This window comes from Ambystoma mexicanum, chromosome 7q, assembly GCF_040938575.1.
Source record: "Ambystoma mexicanum isolate Mex_15411 chromosome 7q, UKY_AmexF1_1, whole genome shotgun sequence".
In the NCBI taxonomy this organism is placed as follows: Eukaryota; Metazoa; Chordata; class Amphibia; order Caudata; family Ambystomatidae; genus Ambystoma; species Ambystoma mexicanum.
The window spans coordinates 725,704,442-725,725,276 of NC_090941.1; the positions used below are offsets into that span (position 1 = coordinate 725,704,442).

Consider the following 20,835-nt stretch of genomic DNA (forward strand, 5'->3'; position numbering starts at 1 on the left):
TGGAGAGGCAGTCGCACTGCCCCCCTATCTGATCCTGAGGACACTATATTTGGCCCAATGGAGATGCACACCCCAAGCCCCCCTAGAACCCCAGAGCCAGCACCATTCCAGACACCTGGGTCTGATGTTACTGTTGAGAACAACATTCCAGCCATAATGTCCCCCATGGTGGCTTCACCTGCTGCAATGGATGCATCTGAGGGCACAGCATCCAGTACACCATCACCCAGCACTGCCCTCCATCTGCCCACCATCCTGCAGCGTCAACAGGAACTGACTGTGCTGGCTGCCCATCTCAGGGAGGATATTGTGGAGACGGCAAGGCACTCCACTGAGAGGATGGACGCCTGTACTGACAGGCTTTGTGACGAGATATCCAGGCTCAGGGAGGTCCTTACTCGCATAGCCGACACAATGGACCGCCACTTTTCACAACCAGAACAGTCTGCCCCATCGTCATCTGCCGGGTCAACACAGACAAGCCCCCTCTGCCGCTCAACACGCACCACCAGGCGCACGTCTGGCCATCCTCCAAATGCTGCTACAGACAATGGCCAATAGGGGGTTAATGGCGATTCCTCTGCGTGCATGGGCCAACGCAAACATGGCAGACACATGAGGAACTGTTGTGGGGGGTGGGGGGAAGGGTGTCATGGGTCTGTTGTGGGGGATGGGGGGAAGGGTGTTATGGGTCTGTTGTGGGGGGAAGGGTGTTATGGGTCTGTTGTGGGGGGTGGGGGTAGGGTGTTATGGGTCTGTTGTGGGGGCTGGGGGAAGGGTGTTATGGGTCTGTTGTGGGGGGTGGGGGGATGTTTGGGAACAAGCACTTTTTTATCTTTCCGTTACTTAATACACTGGTGTCTAATCAAAACACAGGCTTGGACATCTTCATTGTGTTTGTGTACTTTATTGGAGACAGTGTTCATTGCGTACTTCTAAACATACACCAGTGCATCACTACCCATGTCCATGTGACAGTACCAAAACATGTCCCTCAGAATATTTGGTTGATCAGATGCTGTCTCACAGCACGTCCCTCCTGGCCATCCCCTCTTGCATGTCCTGCATCCCCTTCGCCTCCGTCCTCATCAGCTTCATCATCCTTATCAGGTGCTTCTATTTCAATGTCAGGGGGCAGTGGCACATTCCGTCTGATACACATATTGTGCAGCATGACACATGCCATGGTGATCTTGGCCACTTTCTCATGGCCATACAGGAGAGCACCACCAGACCTGCTAATGCACCTAAACCGTGATTTCAAAAGGCCAAAAGTCTGTTCGATCACGATGCGGGTACGGGTATGTGCACGATTGAATTCCTCTTCGTGCCTGTTCTGTGGGTTCCGTACAGGTGTGAGGAGCCAGCCCTTCAGGGGATAGACCGCATCACCTGTATGGGGGAACGAATGGGGTCCTGTTACTGTTCACCTGCAGAGCAGCCTGTTCATATCACACAAATTGACATTGCATAGTGATTCCAGTACACAGTCAATGGCATACATGCAGATGGTCCGTGTGACAGCAATGTGCAAGGGTGAGCTCGACCCTGCAAGTAGACATGCCCCATTACTGTCTACAACAGTAATTGACATGTCCTGGGTGAGGCGAGGTCTTAGGTGTCCCTGGGCCAGTTTACCTCCTTCTCTTCGCACCCCAGACCGTCTCGTGGTCGAATTGCCCGTGCCAAGCACCCCGGCAACCGGATAGCCACTTACCACTGGACAGCGAGTAAAAGGACCGCTCCTGTTACCTGAGAACTCCGCGGCTTGTTTCTTCCCTGGCAGTGCAGCGGACTCCTGTCGTCCTCCCCGACGAGATCCTCTCTTCCCCCGGACGTAGCACCGACTTGCATCCGCTGCCAGGAACAACTGCCCCCACTGGAGTATTCTCACCACTTTAAGGTACCGTGTCCGCCAGGCCTCCCTTTCTAAAGATTGCTACAAGGTAATAATAACCCCTTAAACTTCTGGACTGGGCTGGCCGCCTTGACCTCCTAACTGGTCCCTTTCTTTGGTCCAACTCTTTTTGAACCTTTGCAAGACTCTTGTGCACTTCAACCGTGTGACCTTGGACACATTTCGTTCTGATCCTCTTAAAGTGGATCCGGCCTACTGAACTCTAACTTCACGGTTTTATTTGCCTTCCTCTCTTGCTTTGATCTTACGAAGGTGTTGGGATCTGTTTCATATTATTCTCTGCTTTTCTCTCCCTTTTTAAACAAATTATTAGAGTGCCATCTGCGTTAAGCGCTCACCGCTGTCTGAAAATAAGTGGGGCTTTACTTAAGACTTGTCTAATATTCTTCTAAAGGAGTGTATATCTTTTAGTGACCGTGTTTTTGAATTGCTTACTATTAGTGCCTGTGTGTTTTTCTAGATGTGGTTTTAAATAAATAATTATATCTCTTTTACACCAAGCTCTGGTCAGCGTTTACTTGTTCTACTATGTTCTTTTGACCTATTGTGAATACTCTGTATACTGCCTAACTCTTCTTGAGGGAGGTCTGACTGCTCAGCCACAGCTACCAAGTGAATCTGTGTGGTACAGACTGCTACCAAGTGGGTTTACTGCCAAACACCTGTAGTCCTAAATCTTTTGCAGTGGTCCCAGAGGGAACTGCACAGGTTTCTGCCTAACAAGTACTGAGGCACAGGGAGGATGGGGAGGTGGGGGGGGGGAGCACAAGGGGCCGAAGACAGAGAGTAGTGCACACAGCTCAGTACAATTTTAACAAAGCAGAATTAAAACACAATGCAGTCACTGGGCACAGCTAAGTTCGATTTTAGCAGAACAGAATGAAAACACAAGGCAGTCACTTGGCACAGCTAAGTTCGATTTTAGCAGAACAGAATAGAAACAAAAGGCAGCCACTGGGCACAGCTAAATTATATGTGTTTGGGAGGTATTGGGGGTGGGAGTCCAGATGAGGATAAAGTGGTGGGACAGAACAAAGGAGTGGAGGTAGAGGATGAATGTTTTAGTTGAAGGGGACTACCTTCAGGGTAGTGGTAGGTGCCCTGATGTTTTCAGTGGGCGCGGAAGTTGACCAAGTTCTCCTCAGCCTCCATGTGCACATGTGAGGAGTGGAGGGGGGGGGCCCAGATCCAACCAGGCAACGGACAGGAACAGAAGAGTGCATAGCCCTCTAATGGCCATTGTCGCACTGCCTCCCTTTATCCAGGCCAATTTACAGTCTGTGCCGGTGCAATTATGGACAAACGACATAACAAAGGGCTACTTAAGTAAGTGACCCCAGTACAGATCACACTAAAATCTGAAGCGGTATTACCCCGGGTGAAATAGTGCCCATTATCAAGGGAGGCAGAAGAGGGGATAAAATCTCAATGCAGGCTCTACTTCTCCAAGGGATCAATATGCCCTCTACCTCATTTTGCAATACTGCTACATATACTGTCAATAAATCAACGGGGGCAATTGGAGAATGATCCAGGATCTCCGTCCACTTAATGACATAGTACAGAAAGAAGTTCCTTTAGTTCTGAACACGGCCACCATTTTGTGCAGCTTCACCAAAGAAGCAACGCACTTCAGAGTAACGCCTTCTTTTTTTTTTTTCGATACCCATGCACCCTGACTGTCAGTACCTCACAGCATTCACACATGGCGCAAAGCGCTATGGATCACCCTTGTTTGCCACAATGGTATTGCAAGAGCCCAAGCATATCCAACAGGATACTACACGAAGACTTAGGCACCATCCATGTGCCCAGCACAGTCATCCAGTATGTGGAAGACTTACTAGTGTGCAGTGACAGTGAGAAGAACTGTCACAAAGATTCCATTACCTTGCTAGAACTCTTGGCCCGCAAGGGGTACAACGTTGACCTGGCAAATTCGAATACTGCCAGCATGAGGTGCTTTACTTAGGCTAGCTCATCTCAGCGGACGACAAAAGAATCATACCAGACAGAGCAGCGATTGTACGTGCCACGTCCAAACCTGTTACAGTAAAACACATGCAGAAATTCCTGGAGTTGTGTAATTAATGCAGGGCATGGATCCTAGACTACGCCGCATACACGAGATCGCTCGTACATAACCTCAAAGAAGCACAAAAAGGCAACCATAACCTAGAATGGACACCAGACATGTCAAATGCAACAACCCTAGGTTCCATAGCCCTTATGAAGTGGTGTTTTCCACCCCTCTCGCAGTAAAAGTGATGGGGCTTCGATAATGGATACAACTCTCAGATGTTCATAAGGCACCCCCAAAATCCTTGTTAGGGATTATTCTCATTTTATGGCTAATTTCCCTTACCTATAGAGTCCCCCGGCAGATTTGCTGGATTTGAAGGGTTTATTTCTTTTTACCTGCTAAGAGTGAGACTCTTTTTCCCACTCTTAGGCATTTTTGCTATGTGTGTTCTAGGCTATTTTTGTGTTTAATGCCTATGGGATCTTTTCTCTCACTTATAGGAACCTAAAGGTGTTTTAAATCCTTTAACTACTTGTGGGGTCGGCCGCCCTCTCTCTTAACATTGTCTTTCGCCTTGCATCTACCTCTCAAAGGTTTTCTACTAAAGACTTGACTGCAGCTACAAGAACATTTTTGCTCCCAAGATCTTGGTCCTGTACCACGGACTCTGGCCAAGGCCTATTGACTCTGGCCGATTTGTTAGATCTGCTCTCACTCGATTAGTTTTCAATGAGAAATGTGTTCATGCACCTAAATCTTCTAAACCCCTCTTCCTTCCTACTGTTTTAACTTGTGGAGTGCCATTTTGCTCAGTTTTCATTCCCCTGTCTTTTGGTTAAGGTGTTACTGTGCATTACTTGTTCACAAAACTTCAGGGAAGTGTTGCTAGGGGGTGTCTGAAGATATTTTGGTTTAACTTGTACTTTCCCTCCCTTTCGTTGAATTGGTAGAGTGCCATTTGTAGTAGGGTTTCACTGTGCTGTTTTGCTCAGTTTTCACTATACCGCAAACTTGTCTACAATTGAATAGGGGGTTGTATATGCTTTTCTTTTAACTAAACTTAACTTACTTTATTAACTGTGATCTATGTGTTGACTTAGAAGTGTATAAAAATAAATATATATTATCTTTTTAATACAAAACTTTGGTCAGTGTTTCCTTGCTCCATAGTACTGTACTACCTATTGTGACTCTGAATACTGCTCATCTCCCTCTTGAGATAAGTCTGACTGCTCAGCCACAGCTACCAACTAAATCTTTGTGGTACGGACTGATACCAAAGGGGATTTATTGCTCTCACCTGTAGTCCTAATCTGGGGTAGGCTCCCTAAGGGAACTTCCCTGGATTCTGCCTAACAATCCTCACCAGTACTCTAAAGAAAATTACCAATCTACCTCACAATAACTACCCCTGAATTAATAATGTAACTGCATGTCCCAGAAAATAAAAAGTGCATTGCTGCTAAAAGCATAAGCACTTACAAGAATCTCTCTCTCTCTCAACCCCCTTACCCCCCATTTTTGTTTCCTCTACAGGAGTATACAACATGGAGCGCTCAATGTCAAATTATTAATTTTATGTTCAGAATAAAGCTAGACATACTGTTAGTTCTACAAAGTTATATTCTTACACTTGTGGCCTACACTTCACTGCCATCCAATTTACCATATTAATGTGTATGTCAGGAATGTATTGGGGTACATCTTTTATCAGGGAAAGCCATCTAAAAGAAGAGGTGTGGGGGGACATAAACGGAAGTGCACTGCTAAACGCAACTGCACTATCAAATGAAACCAGCCACGCAAATGTACATATGTATAATACTTTTACAGTAATAATAGTGTCAACGGTTTATGGTCAAAATCTCAAATAAATAAATCTCTAAAAAATAAATCTAAAAAAAAAAAGGCCGAAAAAAAAGTCAAATTTTTTTTAATGACGTTTTTTATTCGAAATGGGGGGTTTCCCCCTCTCCACCCCCCCCCCTTTTTTTGCCATTTTTTTTAATCCCAGACCCCAAAATAAATATATAATAATAAAAACAAAAATTCGATTTTTTTTTTCGGTCTTTTTTTTCGACCTTATTGTTATTCGAGATTATTTTTTCGAGATTTTGACTGACCACCAGTGTCAACAGTGTGCATGAGCAGAATGTTAATATTATTAAATACATTACTTTCCCCTTTTCCGGGGTTTGTTCTCGGATGACATGTTTGCTCCTCTCTCGGGTTTGGGACATTGTGATCTGCAAAACTCATAAAGGCTCCTGGGATTTCTTCACCTACCGTCCCGTTGGTATACTGCGTCTCACCTAGGGTACTCTCCTGAGTGTAAACCTGGACTCCCCTACCCAGGTGATCCTCCCTCGCTCGTCCACCCCCAGGGTTCGGATCCGAAAATGACAGCCCTCCCCATGCTACCTGAACAGAGGATTCTCGTGGTCTACATGGGAGAATACCTCCAGGTTTCTCACAGAACACTTTTAGCTAAATATCAAATCAAAGACATTTCCATGCACCTTTTGTCATTTTTGTTTCTAGTGTGAGGGTCAGCTTAGAATATTTGGACACAAGGACGGCTTTTAAGTTACTGACTACTTGACACAGACAGAACCTTAGTTTTAGTTTTCCAGATAGGGAGAATCCCCTTTAGAATAGAGCTAGAGAGGCGTTTTTCCAAACCATTTTTGTTTAATAAAATGTTTGACTTTGAGAATAATATAACTGTGACTCCTCACAGTACTCTCAAGAGAAAGTCAGTCGAAACCGCTTCCAGTATCATCGGAAAGAGGAGCAGAAACTTGGGGAGGAGCATCACATTGATACAGTTCAGTCTGGCCATCAATGAGAGCAACATCATCTTCCACCTCTACAGGTCTGTACGTACCCACCCTATAGTGGTAAGTAATTGATCTCAAGTATGTCTTCCAACTTCTTAGGAATATGCACCCCCAGTATCTAAATCCATCCTCCTTCAATACAAATGGCAGATTCCCAATACATACTAGTTCAGACTCCCTCAGTGGCCTGATCAGAAAAGCAATGAATTTGTCGAAATTTATCTTCAACACTGATAACCTACCATACTTCTGCAAATCCTCCAAGAGAGGGGGAAGCAAGCCACTCAAGTCTGTCACATACAGCAATGCATCATCTGTAAACAAACTCACTTTATAAGGCTTCCCACCTATCTCAAACCCTAGAATGGACCTATTTCCCTGTACACTTGGAGCCCATGGTTCCATCACCAAGGCATAAAGCAGTGGTGACTAGTGGCACCCCACGTCTGGTGCCTCTCTGGAGGGCAAAGGGGTTTGATTCCTAACAGTTAACTAGTACATTTGCAGATGGGGACGAATAGAGTGCTCCCACCCACCTCATCCATTTATTTGCCATTCTGACCCGCTTGAGCACCGCCTTCAAGAATGACCAGTAAACCCGATCAAAAGCCTTTTTGACATTGAGAGACAGCACCAAACCACTCTGCTGGGTTATATCTTTTAACAAAGGGGATGTAGCCTTTACAACATCAATTTCGTCAATGTGTAATACATTTTCCTAACTCTCCAGTGCACAAGAGAAATGCCTGTTGGAGATATTGTTGTATGAGGTCAAAGTGACATTTGTCAATTGTGAGAAGTTGTATTTTAGAGGCATGCATATTGGGTATATTATTACTGGGTTTAACTGTTCCAGTTCACCATTTCTGGTTGTGCTTAATTGCTGATTTGTGAGTTCCAGTATTTTTGCCTCTCTTTTTGCTTTTCATATCAGTGTTATTAGGGATATCTGAGGGACTGAAGTCTCTTAAGATGTGTCTCAGTGATATTAACATTCCAGTCAACACCTGACGGAAAGTCTCTGGCACTCATGCCTTCGACGACATCCTTTGCCAATAAAGTAGAGTGTAAAATCAGCCTATCTTTTTATTTTTTGGTACTTGATTTAACGGTTTAACAGTTTTTACAAGGAGTCATTCATCATTCCTTTAGATCTGTGTTATCAGGGTTCCCTTTGTTTCGCTTTCAGTTTCATTTCAGTTAGTCCTTGAGGGCGAACTTTCTCCAGTGGTTAAGTTTATGTTCTGGAGGAATTGCGCAACTGTGATTACTGTTTTGGTGTCTTTTCCAGTCATCAGCAGGTTCCACCAGTGTTCTTCATCCCAGCATCGTGTGTTCTTAAACAAGTGTCCCATGTGGGTCATTCTTTTCGAACTCAGACTTGGACAAGACAGTAAAAGATGTCTGAGAGTCTCAATGATGTCCGACTAGGCACAGAATTTCCAAATTTTGGTTTTCTGTTAAAGCTCTGATCGCAAGTATTTCTTTACTTTTTAAGGAGGTTCAACCTTGCCCTCAGATACGTTTGTCTGTTTTTTTTGTTAGGGCATTTTAGCAGGTAACCCATGGGTTTGTTTGCTTTTTGAGAGTTAATGATTGGCAGGTCAGTAGTTAGCTTGTTTTTTTAAAGCGATTTCTAAGGTTTTGATCCAGTCAGATTCTTTAAGTTTCTTTGCCATTTTATTTGGGTTGGATTCCAGTTCTGGCCAGGAACTGCCTATTTCCTCCAGAAGTAGCACATGGGAATAGTTTCTTACCTGTAACTCCATTTCTCCAGCATTGGTATCTTTCATGGATTCACATGCTTAGAATATTCCCCGTCGACAGACTGGGAACTCTCGGTACACTTATAAAGCCGTTTCCCATAGGAAAACTTTCGACACTTTGTGTCCTATCTACGTCGTTTTCAGGGCCGCCTACGCATGCCCCACTAGGACGTAGCAGTACAAATGCTCCGCCCCCGCGGCGCCCTTCAGATTTCGACCCCTCCAAAGCAGAGTGGGGTGAAAACCTAGTTATCCAATTACATTGCATTCGGGGAGGCCGGCGGGCGCATGTGAATCCATGAAAGAAACCAATGCTGGAGAAATGGAATTACAGGTAAGAAACTATTCCCTTCTCCAGCATTGGATCTTTCATGTATTCACATGCTTAGAATAGAATATACAGCAGTGATCCTGAAAAGGGAAGGTGTGAATGCAATCCAACACCCTCCTAAGCATTCCTATATCTAGCCATGCTTACGTATAACTGCAACGTATAAATACACAAATGTACATGCACATATCTATATCTATATCTATATATATATATATACACATCCATATATACATACGCTAAAATAAGTACAGACCCTTCCTGAAAAGGGCTTACCTTATTGAAACAGATGGCGCAGGACTGCTCTTCCCATTTGTACATCGTCCGCATGCTGCCGTTCGAGGCAGTAATGGCGGGTAAACGTGTGAGGCACTGACCATGCCGCCGTCTGGCAAATGTCTGCCAGCGGGATTCCTGCCCACAACGCCGTCGAAGACTAAGGTGACCTCATGGAATGAGCTCTCGGACTCCCTTGTAGCGATTCTCCCGCTTTGGAATGACAGATGGCAATCGTCGACGAGACCCATCGGGCCAGTCCCTGTTTCGAAATTGCTTTTCCTCTCGTCGACGTACCATATGCAATGAAGAGTTGCTGCGTAGATCTAAGTTGTTGAGTCCGATGAAGGTAAAATTTTAGAGCTCTCTTCACGTCCAAGGTATGCAGGGCTTTTTCCGCAGCCGATGAGGGGGTGGCGAAAAAGGTAGGCAGGACAATGGACAAGTGTTTATTGTAAGCCGTAGGAACCTTTGGAATGAAACGAGGATTAGTTGACAGAACCACTTTGTCTTTAAAAAAACATTAGTTACGGTGGGTCTACGACCAATGCTTGTAACTCTGAGAGCCGCCTAGCTGATGTTATAGCTATTAGAAAAGCCAACTTCCATGACAAGAACTTCATCGACGATGTGGCCATTGGTTCAAAGGTGCTTTCATTAACCCTGCTAGCACCACATTAAGACCCCACGTTGGTGGAAAGCGTGTAATCGGCGGAAATGTTCGGAACAGGCCCCTCATGAAGTGTTTGACCAGCCTGTCACTTAACAAGGGAGACGACTGCCTCTTCCCCGTGAACCTAGAGATGGCCGCCAGGTGTACCTTTATTGATGAAAAAGATAACCTGCTCTTCGCCAGGTGTAGCAGATACGGTAGAAGTTGCTCCGGAGTTACCCTTAGAGGTTGCACTCCTGGCTGTTCTTGACACCACGTACAGAACCTTCTCCACTTACATGCGTACGACTTGTTGGTGGAAGGGGCCGGTGCTGCCTGCAGGATTCTCCGACAATCCGACGAAATGCTCAAGGCACCAAATTCCAAAAGTCAGGAGCCAAGCTGTGAGATTGAGACTGTCTGGATTGTGATGCCACATTGTTCCTTCGTCCCGGGACAGGAGATTGGGAACCTTCGGAAACGTTATCGGTTGTTCTATTGACAGGTGAAGCAGGTCGGAAAACCACAGCTGCCTCGTCCAACACGGTGCCACTAGGATGACCCGGCACCTGTACCTGCATATCCACTGCAGAGTACACCGATTAAGAGGGAACAGGGGAAGGCGTAGAGGAACTTGTCAGTCCACGGGAAGGAGAACGCTTCCCCCAGAGAACCTTCCTGTGGCCACCTGCTGGCGTACAGCACGCACTTCTTGTTCCTCTTCGTTGCGAAGAGATCCAGCGGAGGCTGCCCCCATTTCTCGAAGACCTTCGACAACTGAACACTGACTATCTCCCATTCATGTATTTGGTCCATTTTTCTGCTGAGCGAGTCCGCTTGCTCGTTCCTTACTCCAGGGAGATGATGAGCTACGACGGATATATCGTGTTTCAGAGCCCAATGCCACACCTTCTGAGCCTCGATGGAAAGGGTTCTGGGCCGGGTGCCCCCTTGCTTCCTTAAGTAAAATATTGCCATCGTGTTGTCTGTCAATATTCTCACTATTGACCCTCTGATGTGCGGCAGGAAAGACTTCAAGGCCCAGCGCACTGCTCTCAGTTCCAGAACGTTGATGTGCAGGAGTGACTCCCTCCGGGACCATCGACCTTGCGTTTGCAGAGTGCCCATGTGTGCTCCCCAGCCTGTCAGGGATGCGTCTGTCACTATGGTTAGTCGAAACTCCGGCTCCTATAGGGGTACCCCTCTGAATAGATTCTGAAAGCTCTGCCACCACTGAAGAGCTAGCAGGAGCTTGTCGTCGTCGACAGTCAGCTTGTCCGACCAGAGCCCTTGGGCCTGCGACCACCAGTCCGCCAGGAACTCTTGAACCGGCCTCATGAACAGGCGGCAGTTGCCCACTAGAGGAATGCAGGACGCCGAGCGCGCAGAATCGACACATTTTCTCACTGATAGTCTGGTATTGATTCTCAGCCGACTTGCCAATCGATTGAGTTTGGTCATTCTGTCGAGGGATGGCTTCACTAAACCTGACTGGGTCTCGAATTGCGCGCCCAGAAACACCAAGCTTCTCAACGGCGTCAACAAAGAATTCTCGAAATTTACCGCAAACCCCCGCCGTTGTAAGAAAAGTTGCATGGTGGCCTGCAAACTTGTGTGAGTCGACGACGGGGAGGACCCCCTCACCAACCAGTCGTCGAGATACGGGTACACATGATGACCTTGCCTTCTCAGCCAGGCTGCCACCGGGGCCAAACATTATGTGAACATTCTGGGAGAGGATTTCAGCCCAAAGGGAAGTACTGTGAACTGGTAGTGAGTCCGTCCTACCACAAACCTTAGGAACTTTGTGTCGCCGGCACATTGGTATGTGGAAGTACACGTCCTGCAGGTCCAGAGACGCCAGAAAATCCCCTTCCTGAACTGATCGGATCACTTCCTGGAGCGTGAGCATCTTGAATTTCAGGCTCTTCAACGTCTTGTTGAGATCGCGCAGGTCTAGGATGGGACGCCATTTTCCGTTTGGTTTTTTCACCACAAAGTATCGGGAATAAACCCCTTGACCCTTCTGCGATGACGGAACCAATTCTATAGCTCCTTTTTGTAGCATAAGTGCTACTTCCTGCTGCAACACGCTCAGATGGGGTTGAGCTACAAACGCTGGTGGAATGTGCAGAGGTTTGCTTTTGAATTTCAGGGAATGTCCGTACCTTACTGTGTCCAACACCCACTGATCCGTTGTTATTTGCTCCCATTCGTCAATGTAGTACGATACTCTGCCTCCCAGAACGTTCCGATGCCCGTCATTGCTGGTCCTTGGTCTGCTTATCTCTCGTCAATGATGAGTAACCTGTTCTCTTCCTGGAGGTCTGGTAGTCCCAGCGTCGTTTTGCCGCTTGAGAAGTCTGTCTGTATCCCTGGGAAGGGTACGCCGGCCTACTGAAGGATCTGTCTCTCGATGCCGAGAATCTGGAGTTTCCCGATGCTCCCCTAAAGGGACTGTTAGGCAGAAACCTGTGCAGTTCCCTCTGGGACCACTGCAAAAGATTTAAGACTACATGTGTTTGGCAGTAAACCCACTTGGTAGCAGTCTGTACCACACAGATTCACTTGGTAGCTGTGGCTGAGCAGTCAGACTTCCCTCAAGAAGAGTTAAGCAGTATACACAGAATTCACAATAGGTCAAGAGAACACAATAGAACAAGTAAACACTGACCAGGGCTTGGTGTAAAAGATATTTAATTATTTATTTAAAACCACATCTAGAAAAACACACAGGCACCAATAGTAAGCAATTCAAAAACACGGTCACTAAAAGATATACACTCCCTTAAACGAATATTAGACAAGTCTTAAGTAAAGCCCCACTTATTTTCAGACAGCGGTGATCACTTAACGTAGATGGCACTCTAATAGTTTGTTTTGAAAAGGGAGAGAAAAGCAGAGAACAAGTTGAAACAGATCCCAACACTTTTACAAGAACATAACAAGAGAGGAAGGCAAAGTAAAACCGTGAAGTTAGAGTTCAATAGGCCGGATCCACTTTCAGGGGATCAAACGAAATGTGTCCAAGGTCACACGGTTGCAGTGCACAAAAGTCTTGTAATGGTTCAAAAAGGAGTTGGACCAAACAAAGGGACCAGTTAGAGGGTCAAGGCGGCCAGCCCAGTCCTGAAGTGAAAGGAGTTATTATTACCTTGTAGCAATCTTTAGAAAGGGAGGCCTGGCGGACACGGTACCTTAAAGTGGTGAGAACGCTCCAGCGGGGGCAGTTGTTCCTGGCAGCGGATGCAAGTCGGTGCTTCGTCCGGGGGAAGAGAGGATCTCGTCGGGGAGGAAGACAGGTGTCCGTTGCACTGCCAGGGAAGAAACCAGCCGCGGAGTTCCTCAGGTACAAGGAGCGGTCTGTTGATTCGCGGTTCAGTGGTGAGTGGCTATCCGGCTGCCGGGGTGCTTGGCACGGGCAGTTCGACCACAAACCGGTCTGGGGTGCGAAGAAAGAAGGTAAACTGGTTGTGCCCACCAGTCAGGGGAAGAAGCCTCTCCAGCCGGGAGATCTTCTCTGTCGTCGGGAAGTGGTGAGTCGATTCCGCAGGGCTCCACCGGTGGTGTCGTCGTGGTAAATCGGCTCAGCTTCTCCCTCATCGGATTCTCAGGTCCTGTGGCGACTTCTGAAGTTCCAGTCCCCAAAGCCCTGCTTTTATGCAGCATACCCCCATTCACTCAGCCTAGCTGTCAATCAAACACAGTCGGCCGGGTCCCCACTTGGGCCAATCACACAAGAGTGCGACTTGAGTTACCAAGGTAACTCAGTCCAGGGTGCCTAAACCCCCTCCCACACCCCCTGTGGTACCCAGACAGAGTGGCACCACTTTTGGAGGCTTCTGTAGAGAAACCCGCCAAAAAGTGGAACAAAGGGCTCGACTTGGGTTGGAGTCACAGAAGAGAACACAGACGCCATTTTAGAATCGAGTCCCGTCAAAAAATACCAACCGGCGAATTAATATTAAATAAATAAACCGGCGGTATGTTCGAGGCTATGAGAACTAAATAATTAAAGTTGGTAGCCTCGAACAATGGGAAAATCCCATAGGAAAATATTCGCTGTCGAATATAAAAAGTAGTTTCCACTGCCACCAGCCAAAACTCGATCAGGGGGGACGGAGACGTGCCCCCTCGACTAACAGACCCCGGGGCAATCGAATTGCCCCGACCAGTACGTCTACAATATGATGGTTTGTACTGGTTTCTGTAAATAATTTGGGACTAGTAAAGCCAATGGTGACTTTACATGCCCTGGGAGACAGTAGTCAGTCCCAGGGTATGGAGTCTATGGTGGGGGGTCACTATGACACCCCTGTGTTACTGCACGGAGGGTGCTGTGTAACACACATAATAAAAACACATGAGACCCTATGGAGTAAAGGACCCCATAGCCCATAAAACACATTAACAGTCAAAGGAACACCATAAACATGTCCAAGAGTGGGAGAAAAAGAGTCTCACTCTTGGCAGGAGGAAAAAAACAAACTCCAGAAATCCAGCAAAGCTGCTGGGGGACTCACTAGGTTAGGAAATTCAGCCTAAAGAGAGAATTCTCCCTAACGGGGACAATAAGATCTGAAACTTCGACCACTCTGGAGGGCACCCAAGGAACGCGCTGTGTCCGAGTCCTCCTTCATGCCCTTCAGGGCCTCGTCCACCTTCTCGCCGAACAGTTGGTCTCCCTCAAAAGGCATATCCAGCACCTTGTATTGCAACTCTGGTCTAAAGTTGGTGCATTTTAGCCATGCTTGCCTTTGTAGAACCACCCCGTTATTCACCTGTTCAAACCCTGATTCTGCGAGGTCCACAGCGATGTTTATAGCATGATTGGAGGCCTCTTTACCTTCCCGGACGAGTAACATCGCCGCCTTCCGATGTTCTTCGGGAAGATGCTCCAGCATAGGTGCCAGTCGGTGCCACATCTCTCTGTCATATCTGGCTACTATAGCCAGAGAGTTGGCCGCTTTCAATTCTCTTTCCCATGTGGTCGAAAAGAAAACAGTCCTTTCTTTCCTCTTCCTGGGCCAACCCGAATTCTGTACACGTTTTTGCCATCATGGCGTGAAATGACCCAATGTCGTCCAGGGGCGACGGCTGAGCCGGGCTTCTTGGGGTTTCTAACTCCACCTCTGACTCCCATGTTGGATCCCTGGAGGGGGAAAGTGAGACATCCGATAAGGTTCTCCTGTCTGAGTCCGAATCTATCAGTTCTCCCTCCTTGTGGCGTGCAGCTGAGAGGTCTTCACCCGCTGGCACTGTCGTGGGGATTGACGGAGGTGGCCGACGAGACAGGCCCGGTTCGTCGATGGTCGACTGGCTGGAGTTGCTTGAGGTAGCCTCTCCTCCAGTGTCTTCAACAAAGACTGTAACGTGGATAAAACCCCCAACGACAAGAGTGACTGCGGATTAAGAAGAGGGGTAGACCCCGGAATGCTGGCTCCCCCGGAGAGAGGCTTGGCAATTCCTCGTAACCCAAGGTCTGCAGGGCCAGCTACTCTCACATCCTCATCCCCCGAGGACACCGACAAGGCCGCCTCCTGCTGCAGCAGGGTCTCCGGCAAAACCGGGTCGAATACTTCTGGTCGCCAGGCCTCTTGCGGAATCTCCGTCGACGAGGCTAAAGCTGGCCCTGTCGTCACCACCTGCGGTCCAAGAATAGTTGAGACCAATTGTGTCAATGGCAGAGAAGGGGTCGACGACTGCCCTGCCGTCGACGACGGTGGTGGTCGTGTAGGTCCCTGAGGCGTTCCTGCCTTTTCTGAACTTGACCTACGCTTCTCTGCTTCTCGACTCGAGGTTGATCTATGGTGATCGCCCGAGGAGGATTTCGACTTTTCTTTTCTGTCTTTCTTCGTCGAAGATGAGGGTGACGAGGCTTTCTTCGACAAGGACTCCTTAGAATGGCTTCTTGATGATTCTTTCTCCGCCGGTTGTGATTTCTTCACCGGGGGTTCTGACGATGATGAGCGGCGCGGGGCCCCTGAAGATTTTTACGCTGAGGCCACGCTGCGCGTGGAGCCTACCTCCGAAGGCGGGTATGCCCCTGCTCCATCGTTTAACCATGCCACTAGCCGCCGACTTCAATCTTTAAGAGTCTTCTGGGAGAAGCCCTTACATATGTCGCACTTATCTGCCGAATGATGAGGGTGTAGACAATATATGCAATCCATATGCCCGTCCCCCTCATACACTTTCTTTAACACGCACATGGCGCACGGGCAGAACAGCGCTTTCCCAGACATCAGGACAAAACTCCAACAGCACAACCTTGACAAAATAGTAGACTACGCGAGGTGATCCCACTACTTTGGCGACGGTTGAAATCTGAAGGGAGCCGCGGGGGCGGGGCATTTATACTGCTACGTCCTAGTGGGACATGCGTAGGCGGCCCTGAAAACGACGTAGATAGGAAAACTTTCAACACTTTTTTGTCCTATGGGAAACGGCTTTATAAGTGTACCGAGGGTTCCCAGTCTGTCGACGGGGAATATTCTAAGCATGTGAATCCATGAAAATTCCAATGCTGGAGAATTTTATGTTCCCACATGGTCAGCATTTTGTTGGAACCTGCATTTAGTTCTTCTCGAATCACCTCAAAGATTTTTTGGGTTGAGAGTCTTATTTTTCTGTGCAGCAACAGGCCATTCAATTCCACTGTTCCTTTTAGGGATATCAGGCTGAGCTCTCTTTGTATGGAGGCCAAAGGAGTTGACTGCGGGAGTGTTACCACTTTCCTGCAGAAAACCCCTTCTAATTTAACCCAGATGTTTTGGGGTATCGTTGGCATAGCTTCTGCTCCGTAAATGATTGCTGGAACAGCCTTTGCCTTACAGAAGTTCAGTGCTTGTTTTAATGAAAATCTGCCAAATTTTTTGTCCAAGATTCGCGTTTGGGTTGACATGCTTTTGGTTTTGGCTAGCATTGTTTCTTGCATTGGGAGTCCCGTATGACTGGAATTGCTTATAACTCCCAAATATCTGAAAGCCTTGATTTTCTCCAGTCGGTCAACTGCTATATGCCATTTCGTTCTTGCCGTTGTGGTGGAAGTTTTTTCAAGTGTCATCACCTTAGTTTTTGTAGAGTTGAGTTTCAAATAGTTTGTCTGCAGGTATGCTAGCAGGGAGTCCAGTTTTCTTTGGAGTCCAACTGGAGTTTGATCTAGCAGAAGAATGTCATCACCGTACAGCATTCTGCTTATCCTTTCGTTCCCCACAGAGGGAGGGAAGGCTCTGATGGTATTTTCCCATATCTGGTAGTCACCAATGTATGCATTGTACAATGCCGGCGCCAAAGGGTATCCTTGTTTAACGCCTCTGTGTGTTTCAATGGCTTCAGAAAGTTGCCCAGCCCCGTTCAACCGTACTTTCATAAAATCGGCTATTGCGGGAGGCGAGTAGACTTTTTTTCAGGAGCGCAGAGTCAGTTATATGCACCACAATGTCATTTGCATCCAGGTTTTGGGCATTTCCATACGTGTTAGCACCCCGATTGCCACCATTATCAGCTGGTGATAATAAGGGCTCCATGAGAGCGCGAGGCACACTGTCTCCAACTAGGTTGTTTACCCACAACATTTCGGAACCTTTGGCATTTTCAACAATTATGAGGTTAGTAGTATAGACTGAGGTGGTCAGGATGGTAGGAGAGTCAACTGTAAGGAGCGTGCCGCTTGGTTTATAATCATCGTCAGTTCCCTTATCTGCAAGTTTTACTATGTCCTTATCAATGGGATTCACTAGTGTTGCTATAGGGGAATTAGTTGGCTTATCCATAACTGAATGTATAATTCTGCTTCCTAGGCACGAAAGTGAAGATGTTAATGGTTCTTTTATATCGCCTACATTTAACAATCGATCATATTTGGCAATGTACACGTGTGCAAAGTAGTTGGTGATTTTACCCTCAAGGCTCCTGCTTTTGCCATTAGCACAGATTATTGTACCTGATTGGAGCATCCTTACAGAAGCAGCAAGCACAGTGGAAGCTTGGGCCAGTCGCTCAGATCAGACTGGTTTCATTTACAGTTAAAAAGCTACCCGTTAAGCTCTTACCAGCAACAGCTGCATCCATAACTGCGCCTGCAGTAGTATCCATATCTTTTAGCACAATTATGCCCTTTGTTCTTCCGTCAGGAGCACATCGCGTGCTGCTGAAGCACAGCTTCAGCGCTCTGCAGGGAGCTTTCTTTTGTAAGACAGTTAAAAAGCAAGTCCATCCCAGCAGTGACTGCATCGCAACAAGAATTATGGTATTTGATGTAGGCGTTCGAAAGGGCACGTCCGGACGTGCCCTTTCAACCGGCCCAACAGTCGCGCCTCAACACAAGATTTATGGTATTTGAAGTTCTCCTCCTACACCGTGCAAGTTACAATCACTGAAGCCAGTCATCTGTCTAAACTCTGCAGTTCTGAATTTTCTGCATTGTCTGCAAGGACCTCAGATTAACATTGTTAAGGGGAACACGGGCGGCTCTTTCAACTGCCAAAGAGAATCCTAAACAGGGCTCGCTCTTTTCTGCACCCAGAGTTATGCGTTTTTTATGGGCATTACCTAACACCAGTTCACGGTTCTTGAGTGGGATTTAAATCTTGATTTGACTTTTGTCAAGGCAGCGGGCTAAGTTTGCCTTTTTAAGCTTACTCTCCCATACAGTGATTTTCCTTGTCACCATCCGGCTCTTTCTATCAAGCCCCCCTTACTTGGAGAAAATGAATAATGGCAAGGCATTCTCCCTCTACAAGGTTTTGTCTGACTTGCACTTGTCAAAGAAGATTCACCGACCTGCTTTTTAGCATCAGTCTCATACATTTAAAGCAGAGGAGAATCTTAAACATCAGCTTCCAGAGGGCTGATATGTCATCCAGATACGGGACATTAAAAAAAAGACAACCAGGGGTGTGTTGTTGGCTTCGCAGGCCTTGGTCTGGTCAAGTAGTTACTAAGCAGACTGTCCAGGTGGATCGTCTTTTACATGTCTGATGGCTAAGATCTGGTTGGGAAAGTTGTGCTTGATCAATCAAAGGACTGGCCGCTACTACAATTTGTGGATATGTGCACACATTCTCTCAGTATTACTGCCTCGATTCTTCATCAGGGCATGATGTGTGCTTTGGAGCACAGTTCCCTGGTGCAGGTGATGTTTCCAAGCATTGCTCCCTACTGCAAGCTCTGTACTATTAAATTTTGCAATAAATTGGGCTCTCCGAGATGAAGCAAAATCTGTTGAGTTGTTGGCACCAGGGCCAGCATTCCTAAAGGTAGAGACAACTTGGAATTTGGGAGGACAGTCCCAGGATTCTGCTCCAGAAACAGGTCAGCACGTGTGCGATTGTGCTCTAAAGAGGTGCCTTTGCCGACCTGTCCAATCGCGGCGTACCCTTGCTCAGCCACAAGTTGGGACCAAAGGTGCCATTTCCTTGGCAAAGATGTTCAACAACTGTTGAATGAATTCCTCCTACTGATCCAGTATAGAAGAGCGAGTGGGGACCATAACTTTCAAGGGCAGAAATTCTGCAGAAGATTTATTATCCCTGGAAGGGGGAGGGGAAACTTATTTTTGGAGATGAGGAGGAAGATTTGGGGGATAAGGGTGGGGCAAGACTACTTGTGTGGCTGGCTCTCTTCTTTCCAGTAAATGTTATGGTAGGTAGCATCTTCTCTGCATGTGTCCCCACTCAAGCAGTGTTCCAGGCCAGTTTCCTCCAAAAACTGGACTGTCTTGGGAGAGTGCTCTAAAGCAGGAGACTTGGAGGAACGGTGCTTCACTTCCTTGTGGAGGAAGTTGTAGAATTTAGCAGCATGCTCCATGGGGGCATTCCATGCATGCACTGGCATGAACCGCAGTTATCCTTATTTTGTTTCTATCCCAGGCAGTAAACACAAACCATGTGTAGGTCAGGGACATATACTGCCTCGACAAGTCCCTTCAGAGCTTGAAGTCCACCTTTTGATTTCAGCAAGACTGTTAAATAGGAAAATGGGAGGGGCGTTCCTGAGCAATGTACTGAGTGCAAGGGAAAAAGGAACTAGATGTCCTGTCCATTGCATAGATGCACAGTGGAGTGAAGTGGGGCAAGTGCTGGACCATATTGCTTCCCTGGTGGCAGAAAAGGTTTCTCAAAGGCAGCTGGAAGATATATAGCTAAGATGAGAAATCTGTGGGAGTAAGGCATCCATTGGATTAGGTCACGATACTTGAGGTTGACATTTATACATGTGAAGCTAGACAAAAAGTGGTAGCTTTTGGAGGCAAGCAAAGGTTTTTAGCAGTTAGTGATGAATAAGCTTCTGAAAGTCTTAACTTTCACAATCACCTCAACTGCCTCTTTAAAGCAGTAGATAATTAAATGATACTTTCAATTAAATGTTTTTTTTTTTCGAGAAAAAATAAAATAAACGCCTCAATGCCCCACCACGTTGGACTTTGAAACCTTGCTGCAATATCCATGGATATAGTCGGCCAATATGCATGCATGGTTTACTGTTGCCACTAATCTGTACATACCCCTCAATAAAAAGGTGCTAAAAATAAACCAAAATATATAAGGAGCATACATACCCAGTCACTAACGTTGCTAAGTTAGCTTCAACTAATAACCTGTTAACACTGGTGGTAGATTTTCCAGGCAAAGGGTTAGGGTCATAAAGTTCAACTGACAGCTTATTGCCCTCCAAAACACCTGTGTAAACATAAGAAGCATTCATAAAGATAAAAAGACAGTAAATAGGTCACATGAACAGAATACTCAACAGTGCTCTTTTATATGTGTGCGTTATTTCTAATTATCCTTCAGCATCCAGTCTGCAAACATTATTAAACTGAGCCAGCTTTACCAAAGAGACTCTGACGCCCTTACAAATTGGCATCTTCAACGAGACTTAATATAATATACACTACCTGTGCACCTCTTTGCTGGAGCGAGAGAATTATTTTCCTATGTGGTGGACATGTCATAAGGTACGCAGCAACTAGAGCAAAGTTAGATCCTGCATCAATATAGGATCAGTAGATTTCCCCATTCCAGAC

At 46.7% G+C, this 20,835-nt stretch overlaps 1 protein-coding gene across 1 annotated transcript in view; it reads right to left on the reverse strand.

Moving 5' to 3' along the window:
• The window catches only part of RNF17 (ring finger protein 17), a 3,777,565-nt gene that overhangs the window by 1,438,862 nt on the left and 2,317,868 nt on the right, over window positions 1-20,835 (reverse strand). The window contains exon 23 of the mRNA XM_069639339.1: window positions 20,368-20,488. Coding sequence (XP_069495440.1) covers window positions 20,368-20,488 — 121 coding nt within the window. The remainder of the gene's footprint in view (window positions 1-20,367; window positions 20,489-20,835) is intronic.